Source organism: Hylobates moloch, unplaced genomic scaffold (assembly GCF_009828535.3).
Source record: "Hylobates moloch isolate HMO894 unplaced genomic scaffold, HMol_V3 SCAFFOLD_16, whole genome shotgun sequence".
NCBI classification, from domain to species: Eukaryota; Metazoa; Chordata; class Mammalia; order Primates; family Hylobatidae; genus Hylobates; species Hylobates moloch.
In genome coordinates, this window is record NW_026652291.1 from 41,402,982 (window position 1) to 41,418,783 (window position 15,802).

Genomic DNA, 15,802 nt, shown 5'->3' on the forward strand with positions numbered 1-15,802 from the left:
CTTTTATATATAATATATAAAATATATTATATATAAAAGGAATTATACACCATGACCAAATAAGGCTTATTCCAGGAATGCAAGGCTAGTTTAACATCCAAAAATCAATCAATGTAACCCACCATTTTAACAAGCTAATGGAAATAAATTATATAATCCTGTCAGTTAATGCAGAAAAAGCACATAAAATGGTAAAACCGCTCTGAGAAACATTTTGACAGTTTCCTTAAAAAATAAACATGCAGGCCTGGCATGGTGGCTCACACCTATAATCCCAGGACTTTGGGAGGCCAAGGCAGATCACAAGGTCAGGAGTTCGAGACCAGCCTGACCAATATGGTGAAATCCCATCTCTACTAAAAATACAAACAAATTAGCTGGGTGTAGTGGCGTGCACCTGTAGTCCCAGCTACTCAGGAGGCTGAGACAGAAGAATTGCTTGAATCCAGGAGGCGGAGGCTGCAGTGAGCCGAGATTGTGCCATGGTCCAACCTGGGCAACAGAGCGAGACTCCATCAAAAACAAACAAACAAAAAAAAAAACCCATGCAATTAACATATGACCCGGCAAGCACACTCCTGGACACATCCCTGAGAAATAAAAACTTATATTCACCAAAGACTCCTTCACAAATGTTTACAGCAGCTTTATTCATAATAGTCCAAAATTGGAAAGAACCCAGATGTCCTTCAGTGGGTGAATAGTTAAACTGTGACACATTTATACCATGGAATACTGCTCAGCAACAAAGAGGAACAAACTATCAATACATGGAAGAACCTGAATGAATCTCCACAGAATAATGCTATGTGAAAATAGCCAATCCCCAAAAGTTACACACTCTATAATTTCATTTATATAACATTTTTAAAATAATAAAATTATAGAAATAGAGACTCTATTAGTGGCTGTCAGGGATTAGAAGGGGTGGGAGGAGGAGGAAAGTGGATGGGGCTAGAAAATGACAATGACAAGAATCCTTGTGGTGACAAAAATGTTCTTTATCTTGACTGTTTTGATGTCAACATCCCGATTGTAATATTCTATCGTTTTACAAGATTTTACCATTGGGGAAACTCAATACAGGACACCTGGGATCTGTTTGTATTATTTTTGTATGTGAGTCTACCATTATCTCAAAATAAAGGCTAATTTAAACATTAATATTAAATAAAATCTTTAAAATGAAAAATCAATAACTGGGGAGGTTTGTCTTCTAACTAGATGCTGACTGATACATTGGCAGAGCTGAGCTCAAAACCCAGGTCTTCGTTCTCCTGGTTCAGAACTCTGCAGTGGAACACAATAAATGTTTGTCCACACAGACGGAACTAGAGGCCATTATCCTACGAGAAATAACTCAGAAAGTCAAATGCCACATGTTCTCACTTATAAGTGGGAGCTAAACAATGGGGGCACACGGACATATGGAGTGGAATAACAGGCCTTGGGGAATATAAAAGGTGAGACAGTGGGAGTGGGGTGAGGGCTGAAAATTTACCTATTGGGTACAATGTCCACTATTTGGGTGACAGGTTCCACTAAAAGCCCAGACTCCACCATTACACAATATATGCATGTAAGAAATTTGCACTTGTACTCCCTAAATACACACACACACAAAAATTTAATGAGGAAAAAAATTTTTAAGCAAAAATGTTTGTTCAATTAAAAAATTTTCATTTAATTGATATGTTTCATTTAATTGAACAAACTAAGTTTTTTTGCCTGCAAAGAACTTTCTTGTTAAACTAGCACAAGCTACCACAGGGTGATGAGAAAAGAAAGGGCAAGAGAGTGTACTTTTAGCATTGGCAGAACTATGGGTTTTGTTTTACAGCGAATGGAAGGAGTAAAATAAAGGGAACTAGGCCCACTTTGACATTTCCAAACTTTAATAGTCTCCTGACATTCCAGCCTTCTAGTCTAACTTTTTGCACTTCTGTCTTTCATTAAAGAGAGTAGAACTTTGTCACCATATCCTAGATAAACATCCAGGTTACTACAGTTTTGAAGGACAAAAGTTCTCAGTGGTATCATATTCCAGGCACTGCTGCAAAGCAGGATAAAGATCCATGCTACAGAAATGGACTGTTTGTGAAGATAGTACCTATGTCATCAAAAAATTAACTGAAAGTTATGTTAATAATTAGTACTAAAATCTGCTTTTTTAGACAGTTTTTTTAAAACCTGACAAAAGAATTAAACACTAGTGTATTAAAACTTCTATATCTTTCATACAAAATAATAGATTATTTCAGAAAACATATAAAGTACCCATATACTAGAGGTACAATTCTCATTTTAATAAAATAAGGAAAGCCAGGACTGTTGTTTCTTAAAGGTAGTTATAATTATCTTATTAATTTTAAAAATACCTTTTGCAGTTGAGGAAGGAGTACAGACAAAGCAGAGTTAATTAATTTTTATTTCTGCTATATATATATATACTTCAAATATGTCTTCAGGGCAGGCAATTCTATGCAGTGATTGGAACAGTGAAATAGCAAGTTTAACATGGTGGATTAAATATATATGTTTGTCTCTGTTTTCCCCCCACATGCTACTTTAATAACAGAAAAGAATTTAAAATGGTACAAACCAATAAGCACACAGAGAACAGAGGATGAGAATACTCTCAGGTAGAAGGTGAGAAGTTGGGAAGCTGGAAAGCTGAAGAATGAGTGGTAACTGACTCACGAAAACTAAAGCTGAAACCTTTGTCTAGGAGGAGATGGGGTAGTGGGGAGGCTGCAGAGAAGCCAATAAGAAGCAAGGCTATTTGTGCCATAGAATCTCAAAAGGCTAGAAATGACTTCAAGGTAATCATTAAGGCAGAAATACAGTTAGCCACAAACAGAAAGACAGAATGACATTTTTTAAGAGAAACATATTTAGACTCTCAGGCCCTCCTTCACCTGGTTGAGTGGACTCCCTCCATTACCCACAGAGGTTGACTTTCTGGAGAGGCTCTGGACTTGGGGCTGCCAAATACAGCTGAGGACAGAGGTGAGGTCCAGTTATGATAGCCACAGAGGAGCTAACGATGGCAGAAAGACCAAGACCTGGGCCTACATTCTGATTAGGGAGACTCACCCAGGAGAGGAGTCAGCCCCCTGGAGGTGACGAGAAGAAGTTTATTAGTCAGATAAATAACTTATCTAGAAAGTATAGTTTATAGTTATAAGGTTATACAGTTATGGGGTAGTGGGAAGAGCAGCAGACAGGCCACACGCAGCATGGGCCATCATAACTGACACTCATCAAAACAGGGCTAAGGAAGGGCGCCAGAAGTGAGGAGGATTTGCATGAACAAGAAAAGCTGCAAGTCAAGAGGGACTAGATATCTGGTCAGCATACAAGGGAGGGTCTCAAGGTCTGTTGAAAAAGGCAGAGACTTTGATCCTAAAACAAGAGTACAAGGTAGGAGACTGCTATCGGGGACATGGCAGAAGGGCTATGCGAACTGGGACACAAGCCCAAGAGGATCTGGTAAGGCTGAACATGCTGGATTCTCTAAGAACCTAGGAAACCAGAGCTCTTTAAATCTACTGAATGAGGACAGGACCCTTCTAGATCCCAAGACGAGCCAAATCCTAAAGCTGACTCCACCAGAGGGAACCAGACAGCTTACATCTAAGCAACTGTGACTATCTGCTCATGGTCTTGACAGCTTTGATTAAGTCTGACAAGAAATCAGCTACACAGTCACATATTGTACAGCTGGTATCGAAATAGGGCTGCTTCCGACTGGCCAGCTCTAAGAAACTAAGTCTGAGAAAGTGGGTCCCAGACAAGAGCCATTCCTGACACTCTGGGTGTCATTTGAGCTTCAGGGTTAATAGTTCTAGATAAGGACTAAATTGTCCTATTTAAGCTTTCACTCATGCTGCTCTTAACAACTGGAGAGTTTAATAAAATTGCTTTCCAACCTCCAAGTATATCAAGCAAACTACATTTCACATACTTTTGACACCTTGACAGCACTTTAGCTTAGTACTCATAAAATCAATAGAAAAAGGCCAGGTGTGGTGACTCATGCCTGTAATCCCAGCAAGTTGGGAAGCAGAGGCGGGCAGATCACCTCAGGTCAGGAGTTTGAGACCAGCCCGGCCAACACGGCGAAACCCTGTCTTCACCAAAAATACAAAAATTAGCTGGGCGTGGTGTTGTGCACCTGTAATCCCAGCTACTTGAAAGGCTGAGGCAGGAGAATCACGGAGAGGGGAGGGGAGGGAAGAAAGAAACTTTCTGGTGCAGAGTCATATAGTGCAGTATAGTATATTCTTTTCTAACTATTCCATTCTTCTGCCACTCTGGTTGATAACCACATAAAACCATAGAAAATAATGACACCTAGTGTCCAAAAATATTACTCTTCTTAGAATATAAACATAGATGGAGCAACATGGTAATAAGCTTGCAAATCTTCACAGAAAATCAGTAAATAAAAGCTAATTTTTCCTCACTCTACTAACAACTGAGAGGATTTTCCCACCGTCTTCCTTCTGTCAAGCCTGCAATGAAGGGTCAGGTTCCTTGTAAACAGAAAGTCAGTGTAAAGGCTGTTACAGCCTCACAGAGGTGGCGGCAGGGATGAGCAGAAACACAGCCCCAGCATCAAAACCCAAACAGAAGTGACCCACCATCAACTTGGTGACTGTCTCTTTTTTCCAGCCCTGGTGATGAATACAACAAATTTTTAGATACCTGGTAAAATAGGGTCACTAGTAACTTCTTTTAAACGAAGTTTCAAAAAAGACTTAATCTATAATATCTCTTTACTACCAGGCCTGTCAGTGAGGTCGCTGGGCAGTTTTTTCTAATGGAACCTGGACTCACCTCTCCAATCCTTTTCTTCAGGTTCTCCTTTCCCATGTATGAAGCCTGCAGGGAGATGACACTCTCTTCTTTTTGAATCAAAGTTGTCAAGATGCTTTTAAAATTCTGATATTGTTTTAAGAGCTCCAAAACTCTTCCACATTGTTCAAGACTATGAATAGAAAAATATACAATAGCTAAATGTCCAAAAATAGCAAAACCATTCTTTCTCTTTGCAAGTATCCCACATAAATCATGAATAAGGTGTAAAGGACTTTTCCTCTTGATGTGGTTCTTAATATTTTTTATCAATTTAACCTAAGAATGATGGCACATCAATATATCTGGCAAATAGATGGCATAATCTCTGGATTAGTACTGTCACTAGGTGAACATTAAAAAGTTACCAGATGTAAAGTCTAGAAAGAAACACAAGATTCATCACCCTAAGGAATCAGCATCTCAATTTCATCATTAACCAAAAGACATCTCAGAAAACAGAGCCCCCTTAACATAACTCTGGCAGATTATTTCAATATTAATTCAGCAAGTCACAGGGTGTTTATATATCTATTCTTTTTTTTTTTTTTTTTTTTTTTTTTGAGACAGAGTCTAGCTCTGTCACCCAAGCTAGAGTGCAGTGGTGTGATCCTGGCTCACTGCAACCTCTGCCTCCTGGATTCAAGCAATTCTCCTGCCTCAGCCTCCCGAGTGGCTAGGATTACAGGCAAGTGCCACCATGCCTGAAATTTTTGCATTTTTAGTAGAGACGGGGTTTCATCATGTTGGCCGGGCTGATCTTGAACTCCTGACCCTCAGGTGATCCACTTGCCTTGGCCTCCCAAAGTCCTGGGATTATATATAGGTGTGAGCCACCGCGCCTGGCCTTTTATGTATCTATTATATTCATTCTGGATTTAGTCTTTTTTAAAATGTAAGGTAGTGAGACAATGTGGCAGTTTAGGACACCTGGTTTCTACTACAGCTGGAAACTGCTTAGTCTAAGACTCTGGATAAGTTACTTTAGCCTCTTTGAATCTCAATTCTTTCCTCAGTAAAATCAGAGGGTAGAGTAGATCAAATACCACACACAGGGTTCATCTTGACTCTTGTACACTCAGGTTCCGGTAGGAAACAGGAGGTGTACCCAAATGGAATTCTGAAGAGAGAATCAGAATTCTGAGAGCAGAATCAGGGGAAACTGCCAGGGAGGCCAAGGCACACAGGGATTAACCCCCCGCAAATAGGTCATGCCACTCAGCCTCTAGGAGAAAGCTGGGGAGATGCCCCAAGCCACACAGGACGGTGCCGTCAGGTGGTGCCAGAACTACATGCAGAAACAAAGCGGGATGGTGAGACCACCCTGGCCTCTCTTCTTCCCCTCTAATACCTCCCACTGCCTAACCCTGCTGGAACCCTCGGCCTGGGCAGTTCAGCCTGTAGGGATCACCCCTTCCACCACTCCCCGCCCTCATGTAGATAGTAAGAGGGATGGACAGAGGATATTCCATGGAATGGACAACTGGACACACAAGCAATCACATATAAAAAACTGAATCCCTCCAAAGCAGTCTGGCAAATTAATAAATAATATCAAATATTTTTAAAAAATAAGAATTGCCAACTGGGACTGATAGGTAATGGTCTTCACAGTTTCAAAAATTTTTGCAACTAGCCCCGACTCTGCAGGAAACACAGCTGTTATTGACAGGCAACATCTCCCATTCAGGTAGGGGTGTGTGGTAAAGTAATGCTCCCAATTCCCAAAGATGTCCTGGGCCTAATCCTTGGATCTTGTGAATGTTACCTTACAGGTTACCTCACAAAGCAAAAGGGACTTTGCAGAGGTGATTAAGCTAAGGATCTTAAACTACAGAGATTATCCGGGATTGCCCGTGTGGGCCTGGTGTAATCATAAGGGTCCTTCTGAGAGGGAGGCAGGGAGAGGTGTCAAAGGAGACATGATGACAGAACAGAGGGCAGAGAGAGATCTGAAGATCCTGCACTGCTGCTTTAAAGATGGAGGAGGGGGACACAGGCCAAGGAATGTAGCAGGAGGCCTGAGAATATGGAAAAGGCAAGGAAATGAATCTTGCCTAGAGCCTCCAGAAGGAACACAGCTTGATTTTTTTTTTTTTTTTTTCGAGACAGGGTCTCGCTCTGAAGTACAGTGGTGCAATCTCGGTTCACTGAAACCTCAACCTCCCAGGCTCAAGTGATGTTCCCACCTCAGCCTCCTGAGTACCTGGGACTATAGGCACACACCAGCATGCAGGTTACTTTTTTTATGTTTTTAGAGATGGGGTTTTGCCATGTTGGCCAGGCTGGTCTCGAGCTCCCGACCTTAGGTGATCCGGCCACCCCAGCCTCCCAAAGTGCTGGGATTACAGGCATGAGCCACTGTGTCCGGCCAATTTTTTTGTATTTTGTAGAGATGGGGTTTCACCATGTTGGCCAGGCTGGTCTCAAACACATAGACTCAAGCAATCCTCTCACTTCAGCCTCACAAAGTGCTGGGATTACAGGTGTGAGCCACCTCACGCAGCCTTATTTTACCACTTCTGACCTCCAGAAGCATAAGGTAATAAATCCGTCTTCTTTTTAAGCCACTAAGTTCATGGTGATTTGCTTGGTGATTTACAGCAATAGGAAACCAACCCAGTTGGGATGGTGATGAGCATAAACGGACTGTACTGTGTATGTGTTACGCTTCGTGGAGAACCTCTTTGCTGCATTCTGGCTATAATCTACAATTCTAGGTCTTGTCCCAGACACTGGCCCTGTGAACTCCAGTGGGAAATCCTTATGCTTGCCCCTCCTTTGGGTCCACAGAGATATGCTTTCAACCCAGAAGTTTGAAAAAGTTAGTTGTGCTACAGACAATTTTTCAGATTCAAGAAGGATTCTTTTTTTTCCTTACCATTCGGTGACCAGGGCTTTGGTATTCTCCCACAAGACTACTGTATTTTGGCACTGTTGATTCACGGTTTTTTCTCTGTCATCTTTGAAGTGTGGAAGAGAATTAGCCATTTCTTGTAAATGTCTCTTCTCTTCTTCATATTCATCTAGAACCTTATCCAGTCTGATTAATGATTTTTTCCTTGATTATGAATGAGAAAAAAGTTTGATAGCCAACTGTTAACTGTTGATTCAACACAAATCTGGGTAACTTGGAGAGGCACACTAACTTTAATTTGTCCTCAGGAGGTTAACGCCAAAATTACACATTCCTCTTACAGAGTTCAGGAGGCTCTTTACATTTCCAGAATTTTTCTGATTTGTTTTTTTGGTTTTGTCTTATTTTGTTTTCCTGGAGACAGGGTCTCGCTCTGTCACCTACACTGAGTGCAGTGGTGCAATCTCAGCTCACTGCAGCCTCAACCTCCCAGGCTCAAGTGATCCTCCCACCTCAGTCTCTTGAATTGCTGGTACCACACGTGCACACCAACATGCCTGGCTAAATTTTTATTTTTTGTAGAGATGGGGTCTCACTATGTTGCCCAGGCTTGTCTCAAACTCCTGGACTCAAGCAATCCCCCTGGCTCAGCTTCCCAAAGTGCTGGGATTACAGGTGTGAGCTACCGTGCCTGGCTGCATTTCCAGAATATTAATTTGGTGCTTTAAATAAATATAATAAATATACAAAACCATTGGCAGTAACATGTGTCTGTGATGAACACACTTGTAAAAGGTGTATACACACATGAGAGAAAAGAGAGAGAGACAAAGCGCATATGTGTGCTTATGCAGGGGGAAGACAGCATGATATGGGAGAAGAGGAGAAGGTGAATGACCAAGAACTGCAGGATCCTAAGAAGGATGGGGCGGCCAAGGAGGAAGGAAAAGACAAGGGAAATCTTGCACTTCTCCTTTATGTACAAAAAGCTCTCCCTATCAAAAAGGAGTTATTTAAGGATAAAATAATACTGGAGGGATTAACACCATTCACCTAAATCTAAATTGCTAAACTTCTCACAGCCTCTACTTCCTAGCCTCCAGTTTTCTCTTCAGTTCACTCCAATAAGGTTTTCATTCTCGACTGCCTACTGAAACAGCTGGCCTCCACATTGCAAAATCCCTGTTCCACTCTCAATCTTCACCTTGCTTCACTAGTCAGCACATTTAATACTTGGTCACCTCCTCCTTGTTGAGATGCCTTCTTCAGGTAACCCCAGAAGTCTCTTGATTTTCGTCCTACTGTACTGGCCTCTCCCTTCTCAGTTTCTTGGGCTGGTTCCCCCTCATCTTCCTGATCTCTCAATACGGAGTGCCCCTGAGTATGGATCCAACTTGGACCTCTTCTCTTATCTAAACTCACTCTCCTCGGAAATTTCATCCAGTCTCATAGCTTTAAACAGCCTTGTAAAATGATGAAAACTCTCAAACATATACCTCCAGCCCAGACCTCTCTCCTGATTCCTAATGCCATCTATTTTTAAGTGTCTTATTGATACCGCTGCTTGAATGTCTAATAAGTATCTTGAATATATCATTTTTAAAACTGAGCACACCCAATCTTTCATTCAATACTGATAAATTTCATCCAACACTGATAAACTTTAGTCTTTTTCATCTCAGTTAATGGTAACTCGGTTCTTACTCACTGCTCAAGTTACCACTGACACAATGGACAATGAGAGGCAAGAGCACTTGAACCCAGAGGAAGGTTCCAATGCTTGGAAGCATTCTTGACCCCAATATCTCTTTTACATCCCATGTTATTGTGTCAATAAATCATCTGGTCTCTATCTTCAAACGATATACAGAATTTCAACACTTTCTACCACATTACCACTGATCCATGCCAGCTTCATCCCTACCAGGGATTACTACAATAGGTCAAACCAGACTTCCCAGGTCTTCTCTCAACTCCTACAGTCTATTTTCAACACATCAGCCAGAGACAACAGGTTATGATGAAAACCAAGACATTTCTCTCTGCTTAGAACCCTGCAATGACTTCCCATGTCACTTGAAGAACAAGCCAAAGTTATTGAACAGCCTAAAAGTTCCTGCATGAGCTAAGCTACACCTCCCCCTCACTGCTGCACCTTCTCACCTCCTTGCCTTTCCTCAAACACACCTGACCTTTGTACCTACTGCTCCCTCTGCCTAGAAGGCTATTTCTCCAGGTTCAAGTGGCTTGCTCTTGCCTCTCATCTGATGCCAAGGCCACCTTCTCAGTGAGACCTTCCCTGATTACCCTGTTCAGTAGCAATCCCCTCCTCCTTCCTTACATAGAATTTCTTTTTCTTTCTCTCTTTCTTTTCTTTGAGAGAGGGTCTTGCTGTGCTGCCCAGGATGGAGGGCAGTGGTGCAATCGCATGCAGTGGTGGGATACCCTAAGAATGAAAGCATCATTGAGCCTGAGGGTGTGAGCATTTCAGAGGGAAAGGCACACTTGGCTACAATGAGGGCTTGGTCATCTAAAGACCCTCAAGAGACCACCCAGCCTGAGGCACTAAAGGTGCGCAGAGGAGGAGACAGAAAGTGAGACAGATTTAGAAAGGGGGGAAGAGGCCGGGCGTGGTGGCTCACGCCTGTAATCCCAACACGTTGGGAGGTCAAAGCGGGTGGATTACCTGAGGTCAGGAGTTCAAGACCAGCCTGGTCAACATGGTGAAACCCCGTCTCTACTAGAAATACAAAAATTAGCCTGGCATGGTGGCACATGCCTGTAATCCCAGCTACTAGGGGGGGCTGAGGTAGGAGAATCACCTAAACCTGGGAGGCAGAGGTTGCAGTGAGCCAAGATCTTGCCACTGCACTCCAGCCTGGGCAACAGAGCAAGACTCTGTATCAAAAACAAACAAACAAAAAACAACGGTGGCTCATGCATGTAATCTTTAGGAGGCCAAGGCAGGTGGATCATGAGGTCGAGAGATCAAGACCATCCTGGCCAATATGGTGAAACCCCATCCCTACTAAAATACAAAAAAAAAAAAAATTAGCCAGGCGTAGTGGCATGCGCCTGTAGTCCCAGCTACTCGGGAGGCTGAGGCAGGGGAATCACTTGAACCCAGGAGGCGGAGGTTGCAGTGAGCCAAGAACTCCAGCCTGGTGATACCGCAAGACTCTGTCGAAAGAAAGGAAAAGAGGAGAGGAAAGGGGAGGGGAGGGGAGGGGGAAATGATTCCACAAAAGCGACTCTTGCTAACATTTTAGCTTTTGGAATTTGAAGACCCTGTTCCAAATGCTGGAATTAAAATGGCAGCAAGTATACAGAAGGCTGCCAACCTCAGTCTACTGCAACTCTGCTCCATCTCCAGAATCAACACTAACTTTAGATTGCCTCTTAAATTCAGTCTCCTGCCCTTCCACTCAGTTCCCACCCTAATCCTGCTGGGAGGAGGAGGAGACCAAACAACTACGGAAGAAGCAGGGACAAGATGTGGCGCATGCATCTTCCACTACTGGTTTAATATCACAGCGTCGAGTCTGCCAGTCATCCGTCCTGAGGAGAACTCCACAGTAAACACACAGAAGTACAAGGGAATTATAAGTAACTCATGTACAGTACTTTATGCATATCTGACTTCACCACTCCTTTGTCCATAAGATACACTTTAAAGAGGAAAAAAAATTATGCAACGTTTTGTACAGATACAATACCAACAAAAAGGAAGTTTGCTTGAAAAGTCTACAGAAAAGAATGCTGAACACTGAATAGAGAGGGATGGAATAGAAGCAGAAAGACATAGGAAGAATTTCTTTCACCTAATAGAAGTGAAAATACAGAAAGGTGCCAGTCACCTTGGACGGAAATGGATGGACAATACTTACCGATGTTTCACAGCTGGAACAGTAGGATCCTTAAGACCAATTTTACTGATTTGACTTTGCACATCTTGAATATTTTTCAGGAGTTCATTATTTTTGAAAATACAAGCCTCTAGTGATTTGTTTTCCTCAGTGAATTCCTCCTGTACCCCATAGCCATGTGTCTCAGATAACTTTATTGAAAAAGCATCAAGCAGGTTTTCACAGGAGGTGTCTTCATCCCATTCAACATCTTTAAAGCTCATATCAAGCATCTTCAAACATTTATCCAAATGTTTGGCCTTATCTTTCATCAGATGAATTTCTCCCTCTTTATTTCTTACTGTCAAAGTATTTTCTTGTGCCACCTGTGTATCTGAGGCTGAAAGGTCTGTAATAGGCTCAGCAGAGAGTTCAGGTGTTCTGAGAGATGCCAAAAAGTCTTCCAGAGCTTTGAGAGTATCTTCGCTCCTCTGCACCTTGTGGTTCATTTCTTCAAATTGTGTTTTGTATTTCAGTATAATATTCTGCATTGCATGTAGATCAAATGGGTGTAACTCCTTTAATACAAAGTTGCCTGGCTCTTCTAAGCGGTTACATATTTCAATCTGTTTTGCTATAGAATCTTGGATATTCTAAAATAAAGATAAGAAAAGCTAAAAAACTGAGGTGGAAAAAAGAAAGACTACACGTGAGAAACCAGCCCCAAACTGTATGACTAGATTTGATCTAGAAAAATGCTTTTGAGTTTAACAAAAGGTGACAGTTTCTACCTAAGGAAACGTTTTAATTACAAATGATCAATGTGCCAGCTGATGTTTCAATCCCAAAAAGAAAACAAGCACATAAATCTATTGCTTCAAAGTAAATAATTAGATATTAAACTGTTCAGAGAACAATTTTATAATCTGAAAAATGAACAAATATTTTTATTTAAGATGGGATTTAGAATAAGAAAATGGTAGAATATAGCATTTAAGCATGAGTCTCATATATTTAGGAATTCAGTCACTGAAGAAGGCATTCATAAACAAGGCTTCATTTTAAATTCAAAGAAAATACCTCATTATGTATTCCACGGGCCCACCTCCTAATTTGCAAGGAATTAAAGAGTTAAGAAATAAAAAACAAGTCTAAATTACTGAAAAAAAATTATCGTGGCTTATACTCTTAATCTATGCTATCATGAATAATTAAAAATCCATAAAGATTTATAAATCTCAGAAGACTCGATTATTCGGTAAATACACTGTGAGAACTTATATACTTACCCTTAGGTGTTGATATATACTTACCCTTAGGTGTTGATAAATGCGATCAGCATCAATGAGATGAAATCCTTGGATGGCCATTTTATGAAGAGGCAGGTCCGAGCCACAGAGAAGAAGTGATGCCTTCTCTACAGGTAACACAAGCTGCAGTGCTGTCTCTAAAGACTCCATTCTGGGTGCAAGGTAAACCAGACATGAGGGGAAAACACAGCAGAAAGATATCCTATAAAACTGATTAACACAATTACTGAACTAAGAACAGAAAATAATTGTCCAATAAATAGACATACAATGATATATACACATTATCACATTAATACTTAAACCCATCGATTCAAAATGCCAAAGAATGAATTGGTTGCTATATCCAAGTATTCTTTTATTTGTTCATCCATCTATCCATTTATTCATTCATTCATTCAACATACATTTATTTAGTGAGAGGCAGCAGAGCTAGGTTAACCATGACCCACTGGGCCAGGCAACTCCAGCTGTTTCAGTGTCATTAATGATTTCTCCTTTCACTCCAAAAAGCATCCCAACATCCAAGCATTCTTTTTTTTTTCTTTTTGTATTTTTAGTAGAGACAGTGTTTCACCATGTTGGCCAGGCTGGTCTCAAACTCCTAACCTCAGGTGATCCGCCTGCCTTGGCCTCCCAAAGTGCTGGGATTATGGGCAGGAGCCACCGTGCCTGGCCCCAAAGTATTCTTAGCAGTGTAATATATACCACACTGAACAGAAAATTGTTGTAAAACATACTAAGCCTTTCTCTCTCTTTTGAAATAAAAACAGAATTGTAACTTAACTTCACCTTGACAACTAAGAAACCTCATAATTATTTTAATTATGGAATAATTTCTTATATTTCCATGTTACAAATACAATGGGGTCCAAAGAATAGGCTCTACTGAAAATAAATTGAAATGTGTGACCATAGGTAAGTAATATATAGACTCTGAGCCTCAGTTTTTTTCCTATCAATATAGGAATATATGCTGGGGATACATATCCTATGTATACAATGAGAGTAATAGCACTCTCATTTCAGAAATGAAGAGATCAATGCCCACAGAGTTTATGTGACTTGGTCAAATTCATGCCCAAAAGAGACAGTGGAAAGTCTGTGGCCTTTGAACTTTGGCAGACCTTAAGTTCTACTAAGTTTCTAGCTAGGAGTGTGGCCTGGTTATATTATTAATATTTAACCTCTCTAAGTATCAATTTCCTTATCAGTAAAATGCAATCATAATGGTAGCCTCTCTTACTGTTGTTGTGACATCCAAATAAAACAACATACTTAGTATGGCAATAGTCTTGCTTAAAATGGCATTATAGGATTTAGTGAGTTTATTAGATTCATAGTTAATAGATCTCAGAATTTTACCTGGTATTAAGAGTCATCTGAAGCTCTCTTTCTCTTTCCTTTAGTGTGTCTCTTTCCTTAATTATAAAAGGCTTTCTTATGTCATTCACATGATTTTCTAACTTCAATGAAATAATTTCAAACTCTTTCCAGCAAGCATCAGTTTCATTTTTTATGACCTAGATGGAACACATAAATTAATTTATCAACTAATGGGGTTAATAGGCACAATTATTCTGTTCTTAAAACATGAGACATTCACCGACTGTGGAAGCAAACACAATGTTTCACATGGAAATGTGTTTAAAAATACTTTCCAACCATCTACAAGTGAACTATCCTTTAGGGAACAATGACATTAACTGTGCTCTCAGAGGACCCATTCAATGAAGTCAATGGAGTCCACAAGGCAGCTTTCAAAGGTGCCCTAACTCCCTTCCCCTAGGGTAATTACACAGAATACAATTCAGAAAAATACAGATACATGTAAGAACAGATATTCTGTTTTCTCTGGATAGGAAATCTTTGTTACCTTCTAAACTAAAAGAAAACTGAAGTGAACCAAAACTGTTTCTACATAAATAGAAAATTAAATTAATTTACTGTTTCTACATAAATAAGAAGTAAATTAAATTAATTTATGGTTTATAATTAACATTTATAATTCTATACTACTCCAGCTCCTTATCTTGATTCTTTTTTTGGTAAGGCACTGCTATACAATACTACTGACAGATCAGCAATCTGTATAATTTGTTCTTCACTTTATCCAGAGATTAGTATAGTTTTTCTAACCAACTCATTATTCAGTTACTGGAGAAACATCAAGGCAGTTTCTTTTTTTTTTTTTTTTTGAGACAGAGTCTTGCTCTGTCACCCAGGCTGGAGTACAGTGGCGCAATCTCGGCTCACTGCAAGCTCCGCCTCCTGGGTTGCCGCCATTCTCCTGCCTCAGCCTCTCCGAGTAGCTGGGACTACAGGCGCCCGCCACCACGCCGGGCTAATTTTTTGTATTTTTAGTAGAGACGGGGTTTCACCGCGGTCTCGATCTCCTGACCTCGTGATCCACCCGCCTCGGCCTCCCAAAGTGCTCGGATTACAAGCGTGAGCCACCACGCCCGGCCTCAAGACAGTTTCTTAATTGTGATGAAAACATGCTAAATCCATCACTTGAGCAACAGGGATTTTAACATATAAATTTTGCTTATTCAGATGAAAAATGGAGAGCAGCCAGATGGTAGAGTGACTGAGACCCAGTATAATAAAAGAAACTAGAAAACATGGAAGGATGTTGTAGGAACTACCTATGGCCCTCCATCTGTGAGGGTTCCCTCTAATGCACTCAGGGCATGCATCAAAAATGATGCACTACAATGCACAGATCATCTTCCAAATAGGAAAGATATTATTTGTAGAAGTGTGATTTGTATGCCAACAATAGACTGCTTCTTTCTGTTGTCTCTGAGTCAACTGCAATAACTTCCACTGAAGGCTTTTTAGGAGGAGAATCCATCATTTAGAGTGAAAACTCCCTCCACTGCCCTAAATGCCCAACATCAGACAGTCAACAATCACTGTACAGCAAT

General features: G+C 40.8%; 1 protein-coding gene across 5 annotated transcripts in view; it reads right to left on the minus strand.

The window, feature by feature from the left end:
* The window catches only part of SYNE2 (spectrin repeat containing nuclear envelope protein 2), a 379,604-nt gene that overhangs the window by 214,986 nt on the left and 148,816 nt on the right, over positions 1–15,802 (minus strand). For 3 of the 5 annotated variants that reach the window (XM_032134991.2, XM_032134990.2, XM_032134988.2), the window contains exons 28-32: positions 14,238–14,395; positions 12,876–13,023; positions 11,605–12,215; positions 7,742–7,921; positions 4,843–4,993 (exon numbers count right to left, since the gene is read on the minus strand). In XM_032134991.2, the coding sequence (XP_031990882.1) occupies positions 4,843–4,993; positions 7,742–7,921; positions 11,605–12,215; positions 12,876–13,023; positions 14,238–14,395 (1,248 nt within the window). Of the gene's footprint in view, positions 1–4,842; positions 4,994–7,741; positions 7,922–11,604; positions 12,216–12,851; positions 13,024–14,237; positions 14,396–15,802 lie in introns of all 5 variants that reach the window. The other 2 variants (XM_058429959.1, XM_058429958.1) reach the window with 1 other exon arrangement.